Here is a 19,761-nt window from a genome sequence, read left to right on the forward strand (position 1 = left end):
TCTGGCTAATCTAGTTTCAGTTTCAGGGAGACACCCTTTCTCAAAAACAAGGTGGTATGCAATAGACGGAGACACCTAACAACCTCGCACATATGCATAGGTGGATCATATACAAATACCATGCACACAAAACATTTAAATAAATTAATAAATATTAAATCTTCTAAATTTATATACATGGGCTGGAGAGATGGCTCAGCTAAGAGCACTGGCTGCTCTTCCAGAAGACCTAGGCTTGATTCCCAGTCCCCACATGGCAGCTCAGAGCCATCGTAACATCAGACTAGGATAGTAACACTCTTCCAGCCTGCTTAGGCACTGAACTACACGGTGCACAGACACACATGCAGGCAAAGCATCCTTACAGACAAAATTTAAACTGAGTATAAAATCTGCATATTATTTCCATCCTTATTTGCAGCTTCAATGCTTCTCAGATTTTCCTTGTAGAAGTTTTATCTGTCTTTTGTTCTAGTCTTAAGTGATTTTCTGTGATGCTAGGGTATGAATTCAGAGCCTTGTGTATACTTGGAGTGCTTTACCACTAAAGCAACCATTGGGGTTTGTTTTGTTTTTGTTTTTGTTTTTGATCATTGCTGCTGGTGGTGGTTTTTGGGGTTTTTTGCAACCGTTTTGTTTATAGCAGGGCTACATAGCAAGCTCTAGTCCATCTCAGTTACTTAACAAAGGGCATCAGATCCCATTACAGATGGTTGTGAGCCACCATGTGGGTGCTGGGGATTGAACTCAGGACCTCTGGGAGAACAGTCAGTGCTCCCCACTTACTGCAGAACCATCTCTCCAGCCCAAAGTCTTTATTTTTTTTAATATTTTATTTTCGATTATATGTGTTAATAGGATTCAGTGGCATACTTCCATATATGGATACATCTTTCCCCAATCGAATCCAACCTCTTTTTATCTATACTTCCAACTCTTTCCAGTGTATTTTAATCACTATTTTTCATTGGCATCAAAATTTCTAACTTCTATATGAAAGAACACACATTCTTTCTATGTCTGACTTACTTCATTTAAAATAATGTCCTCTACTTCCATCCATTTTACTTCAAAAGACAAGTCTTCATTCTCTATTGCTAAATAATATTCAATTGTGTGTACATGTACCAAATTAACTTTATTCATCTGTTGGGCATTTAGGCTGATTGCTAGGTTATCTCTCTTGGTTAGTACAACAGTAAATGGAAGTGCAGATGAATATCCCTTTGGTGTTCTGACTTTGTTCAGTTGATTTTATTCTCACATTTGGAAGAGCTAGACAGTATAGTTGATCTATGTTTAGTTCAGCCAGTGTTCGTGCTGTTTTCTATGATGGCCATACTCATTTGTAAGTCCACAAACAGTATATAAGATTTCGTTCCTCTCCACATCCTTGCCAGCATTTATTTGGTTGGTTTTCTGTATAAAGTGAGATAAATGTCAATATAACCTTGTTTTGCATTTCCCTGATAGCTAAAGATATTGAGTATATATTTTTCAGATTTATTGGTTACTTATAGTTTAAGAAGTAACCATTTAAATCAGTTATACATTTTAATACGACTGTGTATTTTTTGGTTAAAGATTTTGAGTTCTTTTTTTCTGGATATTAATCCTCTATCAGATGAAATGTTAGGAAATATTCCTCCATTCTGTAGCTTGTCTTTTTACTTTTTTTGATTATTCCCCTTGCAAAGGTTTTTGTTTTCTCGTAATCTCTTTTGTTAATTTTTACTTTTGTTTCCTGTACATTTGAAGCCATTGCCTGTATCAGTGTCTTGATCTGATTCTCCTGTGTTTTATAGTTTATAGTTTTACATTTAGGTTGTTGCTCCGTTTTGAGTTAGTTTTTGTGTAGACTGAAAGGTATAGGTTAAGTGTCATCCCTTCACATGTGAACACCCAGGCTTTCTCCCACCCTTTATTTCAAAGGTCATCCCATCTCTGATGCATTTTTGGCATCTTTGTTACACATCAGCTTTTTGTTCCAATGATTTGTCTATTTTTTTTAATGCTAGAACCATGCTGTTTTGCTGCTGTGGCTCTGTAGTGTGTTTTGGAATTAAATATTGTGATACCTACAGCTTTTTTGGGGTGGGGGGAATTAAGTTTACTCTGGCTAGCTGACAGTGGTGGCACTTACCTGCAATCCCAACACTCTGAAGGCTGAGGCCTGAGGTGAAGGGAGCATGAGTTTAAGGTCATGGTGAGTTCAAGGTCAGCTTCAATTACATAGCAGGACCCTGTCACAGAAAAACCAGGGAGATTCACAATGGATCTCAAAGATCTAATACTTGCCTTGGTTGTGGTCCATATTGTCACTAAACAATTACATTGGAGGCTTTTGTTCTTCAGTATGAATTTTAGAGTTATTTATTTTTATTTTTGTGAGGAATGGCATTGGTATTTTGATGCAGTATGTGCATTTTAACAATATCTACTCTTCTAATCCACAAACATGGGGACATTTTCATGTGTGTGTGTGTGTGTGTGTAGGTGTGTGTGTAGGTGTGTGTGTGTTGTTCAGTTTATCTCACCAGAGTTTTAAATTTTTCATTGTGCAGGTGCTTCACTTCCTATGTATTATTTTATATTTATAGCTATCACAAATGAGATTGTTTTAATCATTTTAATCAGATTCCTTATTGATCACAGAAAAATTTTGGTTCATTTTGAATCTTTACTTTTTTACTGAATTCATTTATTAATTCTAATTGTTTCATGGCAAAACACTTGATTTTTTTCTATATGTGGAAGCATATTATCTCCAAGCACAGATGGTTTTACTTCTTTAGTTTTGTTTGTGGCATTAAAGATTTGAACTCAGGTCTTTGGGCTTGCATGGCAAGTGTTTTACACATTTCCTCATTTCCAAATTTTATTTTCTAACTTTACTTTTGGTATATATGAAAATAAAATTCACTTAGTCTTATTTTGGTTGAAACAGAGTCTCACTATGTAGCCCCTGCTGTCCTGGAACTCCCTCTGTAGACTAGGCTGTCATTGGACACACAGATATGCCTGCTTCTGCCTCCTGGGTGCTGGGATTAACTGGCTAAAAATAAATTTTGTATCCAGCAACCTGATTTGCTCTGGATTCAGTACTCTGAATTACCTTTTGTTTGTGCCATTATGCAGAAGATCCACCGTGAGAATTTTGTTAGGATTAATTAGTCCTTTTAGTACTTATTTTAGTCAACCTCTCCGTCCATTGACACATCAACCCAATCTTTTTTATAATAATGTTTTTATTCTTTACGAATTTCATACAATGTATTTTTTCATATTCTGTCCCCTTCCTTAACACCTTCCAGATCCTCCTGTAGCCAGCCAGCCAGCTTCAAGTGTTTTCAGACCCACTCCTCTCTCAGCAAGTCCTCTATGTGAGGCCTGCCTGGGAGTAGAGTCAGTATGCCTGGGTGTCACACCACAAGAAAATTGACTTCCCCACCAGAAATCAAATACTAGTAGTTCCCCAGACATGATTTTGTCTACTTTGAGCTAGTTGGCCCAGGTCTTCTTCATACTGCCACAAGTGTTGTTTTAATGCTGTAACTGACCCCCCCCCTTTTAAAAATTCTCTTTATTTGTAAATTTTTACTACCGTCGTTCTTTTTTTAACTCATGGTTCTTTTTCTTCTTGCTGTTCCATTAGATTAAATTTTGCACTCAGTATTGATCTCGCCAATTAGGAATGAGTGCCCAACAACTGCTGTTAGCTCTTCCTTAGCACTGTTGTAGAGATGCACCCATTTCCATTTTGTCCCTGTTGTCTCTTCCAAGTTTATACCATCGTCCTGTACATCATCTGGAAAATAGCTTTCTAACTAACCATTAAAAGGTATTCCTTTCCAAACACTGTATCTGGATCAAAGTCTTACAATGCCACTTCGTTTGTGGTGCGTGTTCCCAAATAGAAACTGAAAGAACATGTTCTACTTACAGGATGAACTCTAACCACTGCTACTTTGTCTGTCAGGCCCTCTGTCCCCAAGCCCTCACCTAGCTCCTCTGCTGTCTTTATAGCTTCCCCAACCTACACTATCCACTCAAGCTCTCTGGCCCCCCACAACATTTTTGGTTTCTGTTGGCTTTTGTTTACTTTTCCACAGTTTCCCTCTACACCACCCTCCCAATCAGACTTTCTATAACATGGCCTTTCTTTAAAGCTCAATTTGACTTGAAGGTTTGCACATTGCGGTTTAAAAATTATTTCAAGTGCTTTATTATTATTATTATTATTATGATGATGATGATGATTATCTTAAAATTCTACAGTGCCAGGCTACTGTTTGTTACTCCCTAGCCCCTGTGCATTTTCGGTCCTGTAACCAACTAGAGTATTCTAGCCACATCCATCAACATATGTTGTCATCCATAATATATCACTATCCAAATAACTGTGCTGATTCAGAAGCAGGGCCATTACACCTACATAATGCATTACACCTACACCTGCTGCCCCCCCCCGCCCCAGCTCCCCAGTGCCTTGAGAAACCTGACTCCATCAAGCGCCCATGCTCCCCAACTGTGTCTGTCTGTCCATTGTGGTTATGGGGATAGAACTCTTGTTTGCATGGGCTAGGGAAGCCTTTAGCACTGAATGGTATGTCCAGCCTTGTGCTTTTCACGTTTTACTCACTGCTGATCTTTCTACCCTCAGCATAGAGGCATGCTAAAGTTTCCTATGGTTTTAAAATAAATCATTTATCCTCGTTTTATTACTGGCTCACTTCTCTTCCCCATTCACTCTCCACATTTGACACTTCTCCAACTTCTTCCCTTTAAAACTGTGATATCTGAGATCTGCCAATGTTCCTAGCAACTGAATCCGTTAGATTCTTTTTGGCCCTCCTTTTTTAGTGACTGCAGTATTTAGAGCATATTACTTCTGGACTCCCCTCTCCCAAGTTCCTCCCAGTTTTGTAAGGACTCTGCCTCTTCTCTTTCTGCATACCCTAACCTGAAATAGCCTATGTTTCATTTTCTCTTTCCTTTCTTTTCTTGTTCAAGCCTATCACCTTGATACCCCTCTCAAAATGATCTCAACCACTCAGACACTCATAACTCCTACTTAAGTATTACCATTGCTAACACTGAGCCCACATTCTATACCTCATTACACCTATAATTGTAGTTGCCTGTGGTGAAATCTCATAGATGTTCCATAGGCAGCTCTTATCCCATCTAAAGATGAACAACTACTTACCCTTTAACAGTATTTTAAATCTGCTCCATCACCTACATCCACCCAGTCACCCGATCAGGAAGGCAGGGTATCTCGGTTAAGGTTGCCAACATTAACTTCTGAGAGCATCCCTTATTCCAGGTCTCTTGGACTTCCTAGAGATTCTCCACTCCACCCCCACCTCTATCAATTGCACACTTCCATTCATTCGCCTGGCCATCTGGCCCTCTCTCCTGTCTCTCCCTATACCTGATCCTGAATACCCCCCATTCCTCTCTGCATCCCTTCTCCCACCCAGTTCCCTCCCTCCATCTGCTTCCTACAACTATTTTGTCTCCCTTCTAAGTTTATCTTCTTTGGGTCTGTGGAGTGTAGCATGGGTATCCTGTACTTTATGGCTAATATCCACTTACCAGTGAGTGCATACCATGTGTCTTCTTTTGTGATTGGGTTACTTCACTCAGGATGATATTTTCTAGTTCCATCCATTTGCCTGTGAATTTCATGAATTCACAGTATTTAATAGCTGAGTAGTTTATTTTTATTTTCTGTATTCTTTGTTTACATTACAAATGATTTCCCCTTTCCCAATTCCCCCCTCCCCATAAGTCCCATAAGCCCGCTTCCCTCTGCCCGTTCCCCAATCAACCCCGTCCCACTTCTCTGTCCTGGTACTCCCCTACAATGCTGCATCAAGCCTTTCCAGAACCAGGGCCCCTCTCCTTCCTTCTTCTTGGGAATCATTTGAAATGTGAGTTGTGTCTCAGGTATTCCGAGCTTCTGGGCTAATATCCACTTATCAGTGACTGCATTCCATGTGTGTTCTTTTGTGTTTGGGTTACCTCACTGAGGATGATATTTTCCAGTTCCAACAGGTTGTCTAAGAATTCCATGAATTCATTGTTTTTAATTGCTGAGTAGTACTCCATTGTATAAATATACCACATTTTCTGTATCCCTTCCTCTATTGAGGGACATCTGGGTTCTTTCCAGCTTCTGGCTATTATAAATAAGGCTGCTATGAACATAGTAGAGCATGTGTCCTTATTGCATGCTGGGGAATCCTCTGGGTATATGCCCAGGAGTGGTATAGCAGGGTCCTCCCAAAGTGTCATGCCCAGTTTTCTGAAGAACAGCCAGACTGATTTCCAGAGTGGTTGTACCATCTTGCAATCCCACCAGCAGTAATAGCTGAGTAGTTATCCATTGTGAAAATATACCACAATTTCTGTATCCATTCTTCCGTTGAGGGACATCTGGGTTCTTTCCAGTTTCTGGCTATCATGAATTTATTCTGCTCTTAACATAATAAAGCATTTTTAAAGTAAAAATAAATTATTTTTTTAAACTCATGTGTCTTTGGGCTTGTGCACATGAGTACAGTTTCCCACAGAGACTAGAGGAGGGCTTTGGCTCCTCTAAAGCTGAAGTTACAGGCAGTTGTGAGCTGTCTGACTTGAATGCTGGGAACTGAACTTGGGTTCTCTGCAAGAGCAGAATGTGCTCTAAACATTTGAGACATCTCTCTAGCTCCAAAAGAAACATTTTTTTAAAAAAATATTATGATTGAGGGGAGAATGAGTACACGTGGGCAGGTATGTGTGAGGTCTGTGATGGACAGGGGTGTGTACCCTGATTACCTCCTTGGTTTGCTTGCTTGCTTTTCAACAGGGTCTCTCACGAAACCCAAAGCTCATTGATTCAACTTGGCTAGCTAGCCTGCACACTTCAGGGACCAGCTATCTTCTCTCGCTGAGGTTCCTGACATTTCCCCATGCTCCTTGACCTCCTGAACCCAGAGTTCTATCATTTCCGGTCTACTTTCAGTTGTTTCTTCTCTAGAAACTTAAAAGCAAAAGCAACCATTTCCCTAATCAGCCATAGTTCCTTCTGAAAGGTGAAGTAAGTGTCATCAGAGTAGATAAAGGATTTCAGTCTCTGCTGACTTAGCAAATACTTAGATTATCTAAGGTTCTCCACCCATTTAACAAGAATTACTTGTATGTAGCTCTCTACAGATGACATTTAATTTCTTATCATAGTCCCATGATGTAAGGAAAGGATTGTTCCTGTTTTGTGGACAAAGGAAAGGTTGAAATACTTTGCTAAGTGACTGAGGCCATCAGGGACTGACTCCACTCACTTCTTCTCTTTTGAGTGGATATCTCTGTAAGGGTTTTTGCTTGTGTTGTTGTTTTAAAACAGCACATATCTTGGCTGCTCTTGAACTTGTTATATACCCAAAGGTTACTTTTAAGCTCTTACTCTCCTGCTGCTACTTCTTCTAGTGCTGAGATGACAGGGATATACCACCGTGAGGATTTATGCAGCCCTGAATGTAGAATCCGGGACTTCCTCAGGTCCCTCCCTCCCTCCCTCCCCACTTGTGGTTGCTTTGTTCTCCCTCCCAAGTGGGACTGAGGCGTCCTCACTTGGGCCCTTCAACTTGTTGACCTTTTTGAGTTCTGCGGACTGTATCTTGGGTACTCTGTACTTTTTCTTTTTTGATTTTTTTGCTAATATCTACTTATTGGTGAGTACACACCATGCATGTCCTTATGGGTCTGTTATCTCACTCGGGATGATATTTTCTAGTCCCATCCATTTGCCTGCAAAACTCAGGATGTCCTCGTTCTTTTTTATTAGATATATTCTTTATTTACATTTCAAATGATTTCCCCTTTCCTGGTTCTCTCCTCCCTGAAAGTCCAATAAGCCCTCTCCCCTCCCCCTGTTCCCCAATGAACCTCCTTCCACTTCCTTTGTTCTTAATAGCTGAGTAGTATTCCATTGTGTAAATAAACCACATTTTCTGTATCCATTCTTCTGCCTTGGGACATCTGGGTTGTTTCCAGGTTGTGGCTATCACAAAGAAAGTCTCTATGAACATAGTAGAACACGTGCCCCTGTGGCATGGTGGGGGGGCATCTTTTGGGAATATTCCCAAGAGTGGTATTGCTGGGTCTTCAGGTAGATCTATTTCCAATTTTCTGAGGAATCTCCAGATTGATTTCCAGTGTGGTTGTACCAGTTTGCAATCTCATCAGCAATGGAGGAGTGTTCCCCTTTCTCCAAATCCTCACCAACATATGTTGTCAGCTGAGGTTTTTTATCTTAGCCATTCTGATTAGTGTAAGGTAGAATTCTCAGGGTCACTTTTGATTTACATTTCCCTGATCACTAAGGACTTTGAATACTTCTTTAGGTGCTTTTCAAACATTCAAGATTCCTTTGTTCTGAATTCTTTGTTTAGTTCTCTACTCCATTTTTTGGTTCAGTTGTTTGGTTTTCTAGATTCTAACATCTTGAGTTCTTTATATATTTTGGATATTAGCCCTCTATCAGATATGGGGTTAATAAAGTTTTTTTTTTCCAATCTGTAGTTTGCTGTTTTGTCCTATTGACAGTGTCCTTTGCCTTACAGAAGCTTTCTAATTTCATGAAGTCCCATTTATCAATTCTTGATCTTAGAGTGTGAGCCAATGGAGTTCTCTTTAGAAAATTGCCCCCTGTGCCCGTGTGTTCAAGGCTCTTCCCCACTTTCTCTTCTATTAGATTCAGTGTATCTGGTTTTATGTTGATGTCCTTGCTCCACATGGACTTGAGCTTTGTGCAAGGGACAAATATGGGTCTATCTTCATTTTTCTACATACAGACAGCCAGTTAGATTAGCACCAAGCTAATCTTGAGGTATTAGACAGTGTCAAATTGATAGTCATAAGAAGGGAGGCATAGGGTCCAGGAAAGATGCAGTCAGTGGGGAGTTTGGAGCTTTTCATTATAAACAGGGCATCTGAGAAAGCTGACTTGGAGGAAGAAAGCTATCTTTCAGCTTGAAGTTTCAGAGGATTCTGTCCAATGTCTCTTAGCCCTTCACAGAGTCTGTGGTGAGGTTGAATACCATTATGGAGAAGACCGATGGTAGAAACCTGTTTACCACATCTCTGGAAAGGAGAGTCAACAAAACAGGGAAGGTGAAGATACACTCTTCAAAACAGTGCTTCCAGGGGCCTACTTCTGTCAGTTTAAAATTTTCCTAATAGCACATTCAACTAAGAACTCATCATTTGCTCTCATGATCAAGGGCACTACCAACTGTGGATGAAGCCTTCAACCTGCAGCCTTTGAGAAGAGTTTATATCCAGACTATAATAGGATCATGTAAATATTTGTTTCGGGTTATAAAGGAATCTGAAGCATGGCTGAACAAGTATAGAGTAGTTCTGACAGTAATGATACAAGTTCTCAGTCCATCTGCATTTCTTTAACAAAATTCCTTAGGTTGGCTAATCTGTAAACAGTAGAAATTAAATTTTTACTCAAAAATCAAAGAATTCTAAAGTGATATTGCCATCAGAACTGGTGTTTCCTGAAGTTTTCTTCTCTATGTGCTCACATTGCAGAAAGACAAAAGGTCTACTTAGTTCTGTTGCATTCATGAGGTTTGACACAGCATGGCCTATCACACCATACTCTTAATCTCTTTTTGGGTTTTGTTTTGTCTTTTCCTCTCTCATTTTTCTTCTCTCCCCCTTCCTCCCTCCTTCCCTTCTTTCTTTTTTCTTTTCTTTTCTTTCCTCTTCTTTATATTCCTTCCTTCCCTTCCTTCCTTCCCTTCCTCCTTTCCCTTCCTTCCTTCCTTTCCTTCCTTTCTTCCTTCCCTTCCTTCCTTTCCTTCCTTTCTTCCTTCCCTTCCTTCCTTTCCTTCCTTTCCTTCCTTTCCTTCCTTTCTTTCTTTCTTCCTTTCTTCCTTCCTTTCTTCCTTTCCTTCCTTTCTTCCTTTCCTTCCCTTCCTTCCCTTCCTTCCCTCCCTCCCTCCCCCTCTCTCTCTCTTTCTTTCTTTCTTTCTTTCTTTCTTTCTTTCTTTCTTTCTTTCTTTCTTTCTTTCTTTCTTTCTTTCTTTCTTTCTTTCTTTCTTTTCTGGAGCTAAGTCCTTGTAGCCCTGGCTCTTCTGTGTAAACCAGGCTTCTCTAGAACTCAGAGATCCTCCTGTCTCTTCTAGTGGAATGCTAGGATTAAAGGTGTGTGCCACCCTGAGCCATACCCCTACCTCTTAATAATTTTGAAGATCAGCCAGGCATTGGTGGTGCACACCTTTAATCCTAGCACTTGGAGAGGCAGAGGCAGATGGATTTCTGAGTTCAAGGCCAGCCTGGTCTATAGAGTGAGTTTCAGGACAGCCAGGGCTACATAGAGAAACACTGTCTTGAAAATCCAAAATTATAATAATGATGATGATGATGATGATAATGATAATAATAATTTTGAAGATCAAATCTCAACATGAAGTTTGAAGAAGACAATAACATTTTAAGCCAAAGTAGCATTTGTGTAACATTTAATTTTCTTTTTTGTATAGCAGCTCATATAATTCCTACCACAACCCAACAAAGTAGATAGATTTACCTCATTTTACAGAGTAAGTTATCCATGCACCTATGACAATGACAAAACCATGATAGGAAATGTAGGCCTGCATGACACCAAAGCCCCCAGACTCAAGCAGTATCCCATAAAGCCTTTGCACTGTAAATGTAACAGCGGAATAAATCAAATACTTTAGAGAGAGACCTCAAAGATTATAACTGTGTTTAAGTTAATTTTAAAAAGTCCAGCTCAGGATGCTGAAGTGGGGAGATTGCCATGAGTGGGGACCAGCCTGGGCTGCAGAGCGAGGCTCTGTTTCAAAAGAAAAGTGGAAAAGTAGTCTCTACCTTTTTAATGCAACAAGAAGTATGATATTCCAATGTGGTTTGAAAAGCATAGGCTTTAGCTAAAATTCTCAAGTGGAATCTCATGCCTACCATATAATATATGCATGTAGGAAAGCCACCTACCTAACCCCTGTATGACTTTTCTTACCTATAGAGAGAGAGTGGTGGTGAAAATAATGGTAATAAGATTACTGGAATAATTCTCTACCTGATTTCACAGTGCTAGTTTAAGGACTGTGTTAATGGATACAAAAATTAATAACTCTATATATGATGCTTGCCATAGTGATTGTGATCTGCGTCTGCTTTGTTTCTGGGTCAAAGGGTTAGTGTAATGGACTCACTTGTATAAACCCAACATTTGGACCTTTGTCCCTTGAACTTTACCTAAGCACCACTCTCAGCAAACTGAAGAGAATTAAAGGCATGACCTTAGTATTGGCAGCAATATTTCTATGATGTCTTTGCTTTTCTTTCTCAGAAAAAAATGTAGATATTTGTTAGATGTTTTCCAAAACAGCTTTTGAATTTTGTTTCCTACTATTAGGCATTAATATTAATCGAGGCCTTCTGTGCTTGGGAAATGTGATCAGTGCTCTTGGAGATGACAAAAAGGGTAACTTTGTGCCCTACAGAGATTCCAAGCTGACTCGACTGCTTCAAGGTAAGCCTAAAATGCTTCTAAAATGAGAAAGAGTAGCTTGGAATGATAGTGTTGAGAAAGCAAAGGTGAAACAGGCAACAAGCTAATGGGCTGTCACATTTACTGTGAATTGGTAAGTAGGTGAAATAGCTATTGGCAATCAGGTCTCAGAGAATGGGGAAAGAAATCTGTACTTAGGACTTTGCACCTAAAAGTAAACTTGGTAACTGTTTCTTTACTTGACAATATGCTAAGCAGAATTCTTTGGAGAGTTAAAATCTACATAGAGGGGACATTCTAGGAATATTTAATCCCAATAGAGGTGTCTAACTTACCTGGGCCAGGCCTGATTGTTTTAAACTTGATTAACTGATGAACTCATAATTTCTCTTGAGTATAGTGATGTTTAAAGTACTATTATAAAAACTATACCATTTTATACATCTGAAATTTTACTATTTTTATATTGAAACAAATTTAAAGATGGCCCCACACTAAGGAGTATATGTGCAGCACACACTGCAATCAGTGGGCTATAAAAAAGAAAACCAGATGAAATTAGGAGAGGTAGAGGGTGGTCCTTGGAGGTGTAAGGTGAATAGAATCAAAATAAATTATATGCATATATGAAATTCTCAAACAATAATTAGAATTGTTTTAAAAGATAAAGCCTAATAGTTCTAAAAAAAAAATAAAATCAAGGCCAAATCAAAAGCATCACTACAAATGTTTTCTTTCATCTTTGAATTAAATCTGCCCAAATAGCAGTCTTTGCTTGCACCCTACTTGTTTAATTTGATTGCTTTCATTATCCCTTCTTTTTCAGATTCTCTAGGAGGCAATAGCCATACTCTTATGATAGCCTGTGTGAGTCCTGCTGATTCCAATCTAGAGGAAACATTAAATACCCTCCGCTATGCTGACAGAGCAAGAAAAATCAAGAACAAACCTATCGTCAATATTGATCCCCAGGCAGCTGAACTAAATCATCTTAAACAACAGGTATAAGATTTTATAGGCGAGTTAAAAAATATGTGAATGGAATGATAGAGTGTCTATTTCTTTGTTCTATTTATACTTTTAAAATAAATCCTAATATTGTGTTTTCTATCTGTTTAAAAGATTGGGGATGCCATTGGGGATTTTACTGATGAAAAAGTAAAGTGTAGAAGAAGAAGCAAGAAACCTTTACAGGAGCCAAATCCTGACGTTTCTTTAATATGTTCTGTTACCGATCTTGGAACTGGAAAATACTGAGAACTACAGATTTTAAGAGTGATGAAGTGTGGTTGAGGGAAATCTGTTTTCTGTGCACTTGTACAGAAAACACATGAAAGGTGTCCATGACTAAAAGGCAACTAAGCCAGGTTTTGTGTTAACCTGGGTGAGAACTATGGCTGGAATGATGAATAGTAGCAATAAAGATGAAGGGAAAGTCACACAAGAAGACAAGGAGCAAGAGGAAAGTAGACTGTATGGGGCTCGCTTAGCTGCAGAGTTAATGTAGGAGAAGAAGGGGGAGCCAAGTTTGATCTTCAAGTTTCTTACTTGGATTACTGAATAAGGGTCATATTGACCAAGGAATGCAGATGGAAATCCAGAGTCACACATGAAAACAGAAATGATATAGTTTGGGCCATTGTGAATTTGAAAGGCATGTGGGAAAGGTTAAGTAGAAAGAACCCAGATCCAGGCGGCTGCATGGGCTTGACTTGGAGGGTCTTGGGGCAGGGGGATGATAAAGAGGCAGCTTTAAGAGCAGTAGCAATCAGATGGTATCTGAACTTAGTGAGCCGATGAGTACAGTAACGAGGACTCACAAAATGTTTGCTAAAGGACCAAACAGACGTCCGGACCCACAACTTGAAAACACCAGCACTTAAAGAATGGGGAAGGAGAGGCAGGTAAGAATAGACAGGGGAAAAAAAAAAACTAAGAACGTCACCAAAGCCAAGGAAAGAGCATTTCAAGGACTGTTGGCATAAGTGTAAATTTACAAAGAAGTATTAAGTTGGAAAGCATCCTTTTTTTTTTTTTTTTTTTAAATCTCCAGGGAAGTTGTTGGCAGGGACTGTGAGGTCAGAGAAGTGCTAAGAGCCAGTCATGGGATGATAAATAGAATAGTAAATAAGTCAATGGCTTTTTATCCAAGGAGGCAAAATGAGAAAAGGCAATGGTCCAGGTAATCAAGGACAAAGAAATATGTTTGTATTTTAAATATGGGAGAGCCTTGAATAACTGAAAGAACTAATCAGAAGAGATGGAAACAGCGAACAGGGAGTAAGGGCAGGCAGATCATCTTCTAATTGCAAGCTAGGGAGTGGTCTTAAAGAGGCCACATGTGGCTTAAAATCCCTCAACAAAAGTGGAAAGGCAGCTTAATTCCATGTAAATGTGTGGCTATGTAAGCATGACTGGGACAGGGACTGAGAAGGCAGGAATGGTATTGATGTGGGAAGTTTTGAGGGTTTCTGTTTGCTTGCTTGCTTGTTTGCTTGCTTGCTTGCTTGCTTGCTTGCTTGCTTGCTTGCTTGCTTGCTTGCTTGGTTTTTTTTTTTTTTTCAGACACTCATGTAGCACAGGCTGCCCTTGAACTATTTATGTCATTGAAGATCCTCTTGTTTCTGTCTCCTTATTGCTGGGACTCGAGGTGAACACCACCATGTTCAGGTGTTGATCTATGGTTTTTGTTTCTTTGTTTTGAGACAGGGTGTTGCTCTGTAGCCCTGACTGGCATGGACTCACTATGTAGACTAAGCTAGCTTTAGATTCACAGACATCAGCCTGCCTCTGCCTCTCCAGTGTTAAGGTTAAAGGTGCACATCTCCATACACGGCCCTCTTAATGAAGGTTTAAAAGCATCAAGTTTTCCTGCATGCTAGAGAATAGAGCACTTAATTTCCACTTGGAACTGTATTTCCCAACTGTCCAGTACTCACTCCTCCATCCTTCCTCCACAGTGATGATAACTGTATAGTTAATCTCTTTTCCCTTTTTCTTCTTCAGGGTCTTTGTAGAAAGTAATAGTAATTATCTGTCTTCTAGTCACTTCCAATTCACTTACTTATTCATTCCAATAGTAAATATTTATCTAATGATTATGTGACAAAAACCATACTAACATATCTCGTTGAGTGAAACAACAGTTTCTGCCTTCATGGAGTTTATTGTCTGGAGTGAGAGATAATATTTAAACAATCAGATAATGATATATCATAAACTGGGATAGTTTGGTATAGTATGCTATGAGAGTATATAGTAGGGTCTTCTGTTGTGCATCTAGCCTGGAAGTTTTCCCTGATATAGCAGTGTTTGAACTGGGATGTGAGAGCTTTATGTAGGAATAAACTACAGGAAATAAAGAAGAGTTCTAGAGAGAAGCAGCAGTAGTCACAGCAGAGTAACCTATCAGGAGCATTGACACTGTAGTCAGGTTACCCAGGTTCAAGGCCAAGCTGTCTATCTCACTGTGTGCTTTGTAAAAGGACTTTGTGCCTCAATTTCCCTTTCTACATAACGGAGATTATAGTACCTGCTTCCTAGTGTATTGTGGTTATTAAATAAATCGTTACATTTTAAGAGCTGAAAAGGGCGCCAGTGCAGCTACTGTGTAGAAAGCAAGGAAAGAGCATTACAGCGTGGACCTAAAGGAGGGCTGAGATCTGATCAAGGATTTCTAAACTGTAGAATTATTTAAGGTAGGTAGTCACACTGGTGGTTGACATTGCTAAAAGACTGCTATAAGATAATCTAACTTATGAAGTAGATTAAAGTGGTACAAGAATGTGTGGATCCCATTTAAGAAGGCACCAGAGTCCAAGTGAGACTTGGTACTGGGGACTTGAACCTAGGATGATTGAAGTAGTGATGAGGAAATGTAAGCAAACAAGGGAATAAGGGAATGGCCCCCAGGTTTAGGCATATAGAACTAGCTATTCTCAGACCTGGAATTACAGGCAGAGGACTAGATCTGAGGATAGTAGGCAGTGAAATGGAAAATCAGATCAATTATAAAGTTTAAAATTATGAAAGATAAGAGTTATGATAAACTTAGAAGGCACAATTTCTATGTGGTAATTAAAAAAGTAGATAAAAATTGAGAATGTAAGGAAATAGTATAGATGATAATGATCTTCTAGAGACATGGCCATTATGGGATAAGTGAAACAAATATGAACCAAGAGACAGCAATCAGAAACACTGAAGGAAAATTAGAAAGTATAGTGTCTGGTAAGCCAGATGCTACCAGTCAATAAAGTAGAATGAACACTAGAAAATACCGATACTATAATAATCTGAGCTTAATGAGAAATGAATTAAAAGAAATAAAGACTACTGGTGTGAACGTTTTCCTTGAGCTTTAGAAAAGAGCAACGGGGCAAAAGTGAATGTATTTTAATAGAAAAGAGATGATATAAGCAGAAGTTGAAGGTGTAGCAGAGAAAAGAGGCAGTAAAGAGTGGGGGCTCCAAAGCAGTAACACAGAGACCAGCCCAAGGATGTTTCCACATAAGCTCTAAGGTACTTAGACCTGACAACTTCGTGTTGTCTGTCTTAAATTATTTCCTTCTCTTTCTCATTTTAGGTTATTCTTCAAGTACATGCAGACTTTAGAGGCCATATTATATTTCTGTTCCATTGCATATCCCAGTGCTTTGATTTTTAAAAGTGGGTGCTTAGTGAAAACTCATTATGATACTTAGATAGATCAAAGACACAGCTTATCTTCTTCTACATAGCAATTGTTCATGTAATGCTTATCTTTTTATCATTGATTCATTAGCCCTGATGTATTCTGTAGTGCTTAAGATATACTTAAGGTTTCAGAGGCATTGAGTAAAATTACCCTATTGCTAATTGTAGTGACTTCATTACAAAGAGATGAGTAGCATCTTGCCAGTTGAGGTTGACAGTCTTGACTATGTATTCTGGTTTGGCTTAGAGCTCAGGAACTCACTGAGTAGCTAGGTCTGGCCTCAAAATTTAATCCTCCTTAGGTGTATGTCCCATACCTAGTGATAAGTAGCTTTTGATTGGTAACTAGCTGATTATTTTCATTGCTTCTCTCAGGTCCAACAGCTGCAGGTCTTGTTGCTACAAGCCCATGGAGGCACCTTGCCTGGAAATATAAAGTAAGTCATAGATTAATTTTCAAGGGGTATTTGTTTAGAGGCTGTTTTGTTTGGTGCCTGTTTTCCCTGTTTTAAAGGGGTATTCTTTAAGTGGCTGTTTTCCTTTGATAGCCTATACTTTCTCAGGCCATTTGATGTCCAGGAAGTAATCTTGCTGACTTTGCTGATTGCTTAGGATTTAGCTAATTATCCTTTAAGTAACCCGGTGTAATGCAAAGAGTATGTATGGATTCTAGACTCAGAAATGTATTAATTAGAATGTTCCTGTGAGGAAGAGCTGCCTCGGCCATCTACTTATTTATTTAACTTGGTTATATGCATAGATGCATGAATATCTATTTTATTCTTGGGTTAGCATCCAACATTATCATGTGGTTTATTTCGTTGTCTATTCAGAGTTCCTTCAAGTTGACTCTTACATTCTTTAACAAGTCCTCAAGAGTGTGAGGATTTTCACAAGATGTTACAAATGTTTCTCCTTGCACCCAGACTGAAATTAACCATTTCTCCAAGGAGCTTTGGTTTCCTGCATTGGAAAATGGTGTTTAGAAACCAAGATCTGTGTGGTCTCTCTAACTCTGCTCACTGTTGCTGAGGTGTCATTGCCACCGGGCCTTGTTGGTGGCTAGGACTCAGAAATTCCTGCATGTGTAATAGCCTACACATTCACTCAGCTACATTTTGTTTTTGTTTTTGTTTTTGTTTTTGTTTTTGTTTTTTGAGACAGGGTTTCTCTGTATAGCCCTGGCTGTCCTGGAACTCACTCTGTAGACCAGGCTGGCCTCGAACTCAAATCCACCTGCCTCTGCCTCCCAAGTGCTGGGATTAAAGGTGTGCGCCTGGCTTCAGCTACATTCTTTATCTGTGTGTATTATATGTATATTAAAAACAGTTTCCTCCTGATAATTCTTGATTTTATTCTAATACTATGGGATTTACTGTATCTTTTACATCTTAAATTTAATTGTTCCCTAAGTATGCCTAAGTGTTTTTTAAGTTCAGAAAAGCTAAATATGTGACTAAATTGACCTTTCTTTCTCAACACCACCCATTTCTTCCAACTCCATCAAGCGAAGAATGTTCCTAGTAACAGATTAATAGTACAGCTGGAGCCCAGCAGGGAATGTGGTCTTCAGCCCTTCACTGGGATCAATACCTCTCCCAGCCCCAGCCACATTCCTGGGAGCAGTGATCTAGTCTCCTCTCTTCCCACAGCAGTGAAATGGTATAGGCCTCTGAACTTAACTGTTTCTAGGTTGAGTTCACCAAGAGAGATCAAGTGCCAGATTCTGAATCCACTGTCCCAACTAGGCTGGCTGTCCCAATTCCCACCCGTACCTCATACATCTGTTTGTTACACACATAGAGCTCAGGCTATAAGGAAGGAAGAAGGGAGCTTAGGGAGCATGCCACAGAAAAGAAGACATTTATCATTTCCCCCCAACAGAAAAAACCCCAACTCACTTTATTTGCAATCTGCATATCTATATATTGCATTCTGATATACACATAAAGCAGTGTCAGAAACTATCTTAGTTAGGGTTATTAACTAAAACTAACACTATAACAAAAGCAATTTGGGAAGGAGTTTATTTGCTTTATAATTGTACACTATAGTCCATCATTGAAGGAAGTCAGGATATGAATTCTAAAAGACAGGAGCCTGGAGGCGGGAGCTGATGCAGAGGCCATGGAGGGGTGTTGCTTACTGGCTTGCTCCACATGGCTTTCTTGATTACTTTACTCTTAGAACTCAGGACCACTGCCCAGGGATTGCAGCACCTATACTGGGCCCTTCCATACTGATCATTAAGGAAAATACCCTGTAGGCTTGCCTAGAGCCCAATCTTAGGAAGGCATTTTTCCAACTGCGATTCCCTCCTCTCAGATGACCTTTGCTTGTGTCAAGTTGACATGAAACTAGCCAACCTAGAAACACTGATCTGTATGCTGTGAGAAACATTTTCATTAGCTCAATCTCAACATTTATGTGGTATTTTTCATCCTATTGACTTAAGTAACCTTTAAGTTTCATTTGGGGTTTTCCTGCATCTTGATTGTAATTGCTTTCTTATTTGGGTATGTAAAATACTTTAATAGCTCTAAGAGTCAGATTTTTATGCAAAAATAGAATAGAGAAATGCAAATGATAATCCTAATGCAATATTATTTCATACACTTTAGGATGACACTTGTTAATACACACACACACACACACACACACACACACACACACACAGTGTTGGGAAGGATATGAGGAGTGTCCTGAAGCCCTTGTCATAGTATTGGTGAGTTGTAAAATGGTGTCGCCACTATGGGAAAATGTGGAGATTTCAAAAAATTTAAAAATGGCCTATTGGCTGATCCAGCAATTTCACTTCTGGGAATGGATCCATAGGAACTGAAAGCAGGGTCTCGGGGCTGTGTTCACAGTGGTACTATAGCTAAAAAGTAGAACCAACCCGAATCGCCCTTAACTAATGAACTGATGATGATGCTCATTGATGTCAGTAGTATTGCGCATCAGGAGTATCAACCAAAGCATGTGGATGAAAACTCTGTAAGTATGAGCCAAGTGTCCTGAAACTGAAAACCAAAATCTCCATGAAGCTCAGGCACAGCAGGGCTTTAATCCTGGCATTTGGGAGATGTTGGCAGGCAGAGCTCTGCGAGTTCCAGGTCAGCCAGGGCTACATACTGAGAGCCTGCGTCCAAAAGAAATCTGCATGGGTATGAGAATAAGGGATACTGTCTCATTTTGACCATGTTACTTCCTCTCCCAGTTTTGCACACAGTCACATAGAAAAGTCCCAGAACTGATGGTTTCTAAGAAAGGAAAAAAAAATTGGGAGATAAAAATCCAGCTTTTCTAGCATTTCAAGCTATTTCTAAGCAAGGATGCTCTGTTATGCTGTCACAAGAAACAGGGAATGCAGGGGACACTGCACAGCTTAGGGGCATGGATGGCATCAGATAGACAGGGAGATGTAAAGATAAATTACACATTTTTGTGTCTGCCACAGTAGTGCCCCAACAGAGGTATAAGTCAACAGCATAGCTCACCTGCAAAGAGTACCTCACCTC

General features: G+C 39.4%; 1 protein-coding gene across 6 annotated transcripts in view; it reads left to right on the plus strand.

The window, feature by feature from the left end:
* Positions 1-19,761, plus strand: part of Kif4a (kinesin family member 4A) — a 105,553-nt gene that overhangs the window by 32,435 nt on the left and 53,357 nt on the right. For all 6 annotated transcript variants that reach the window (XM_052170162.1, XM_052170160.1, XM_052170166.1 and 3 more), the window contains 3 exons: positions 11,450-11,566; positions 12,372-12,547; positions 16,616-16,677. In XM_052170162.1, the coding sequence (XP_052026122.1) occupies positions 11,450-11,566; positions 12,372-12,547; positions 16,616-16,677 (355 nt within the window). The remainder of the gene's footprint in view (positions 1-11,449; positions 11,567-12,371; positions 12,548-16,615; positions 16,678-19,761) is intronic.

The sequence above is a fragment of the Apodemus sylvaticus genome, chromosome X (assembly GCF_947179515.1).
Source record: "Apodemus sylvaticus chromosome X, mApoSyl1.1, whole genome shotgun sequence".
Taxonomy (NCBI): Eukaryota; Metazoa; Chordata; class Mammalia; order Rodentia; family Muridae; genus Apodemus; species Apodemus sylvaticus.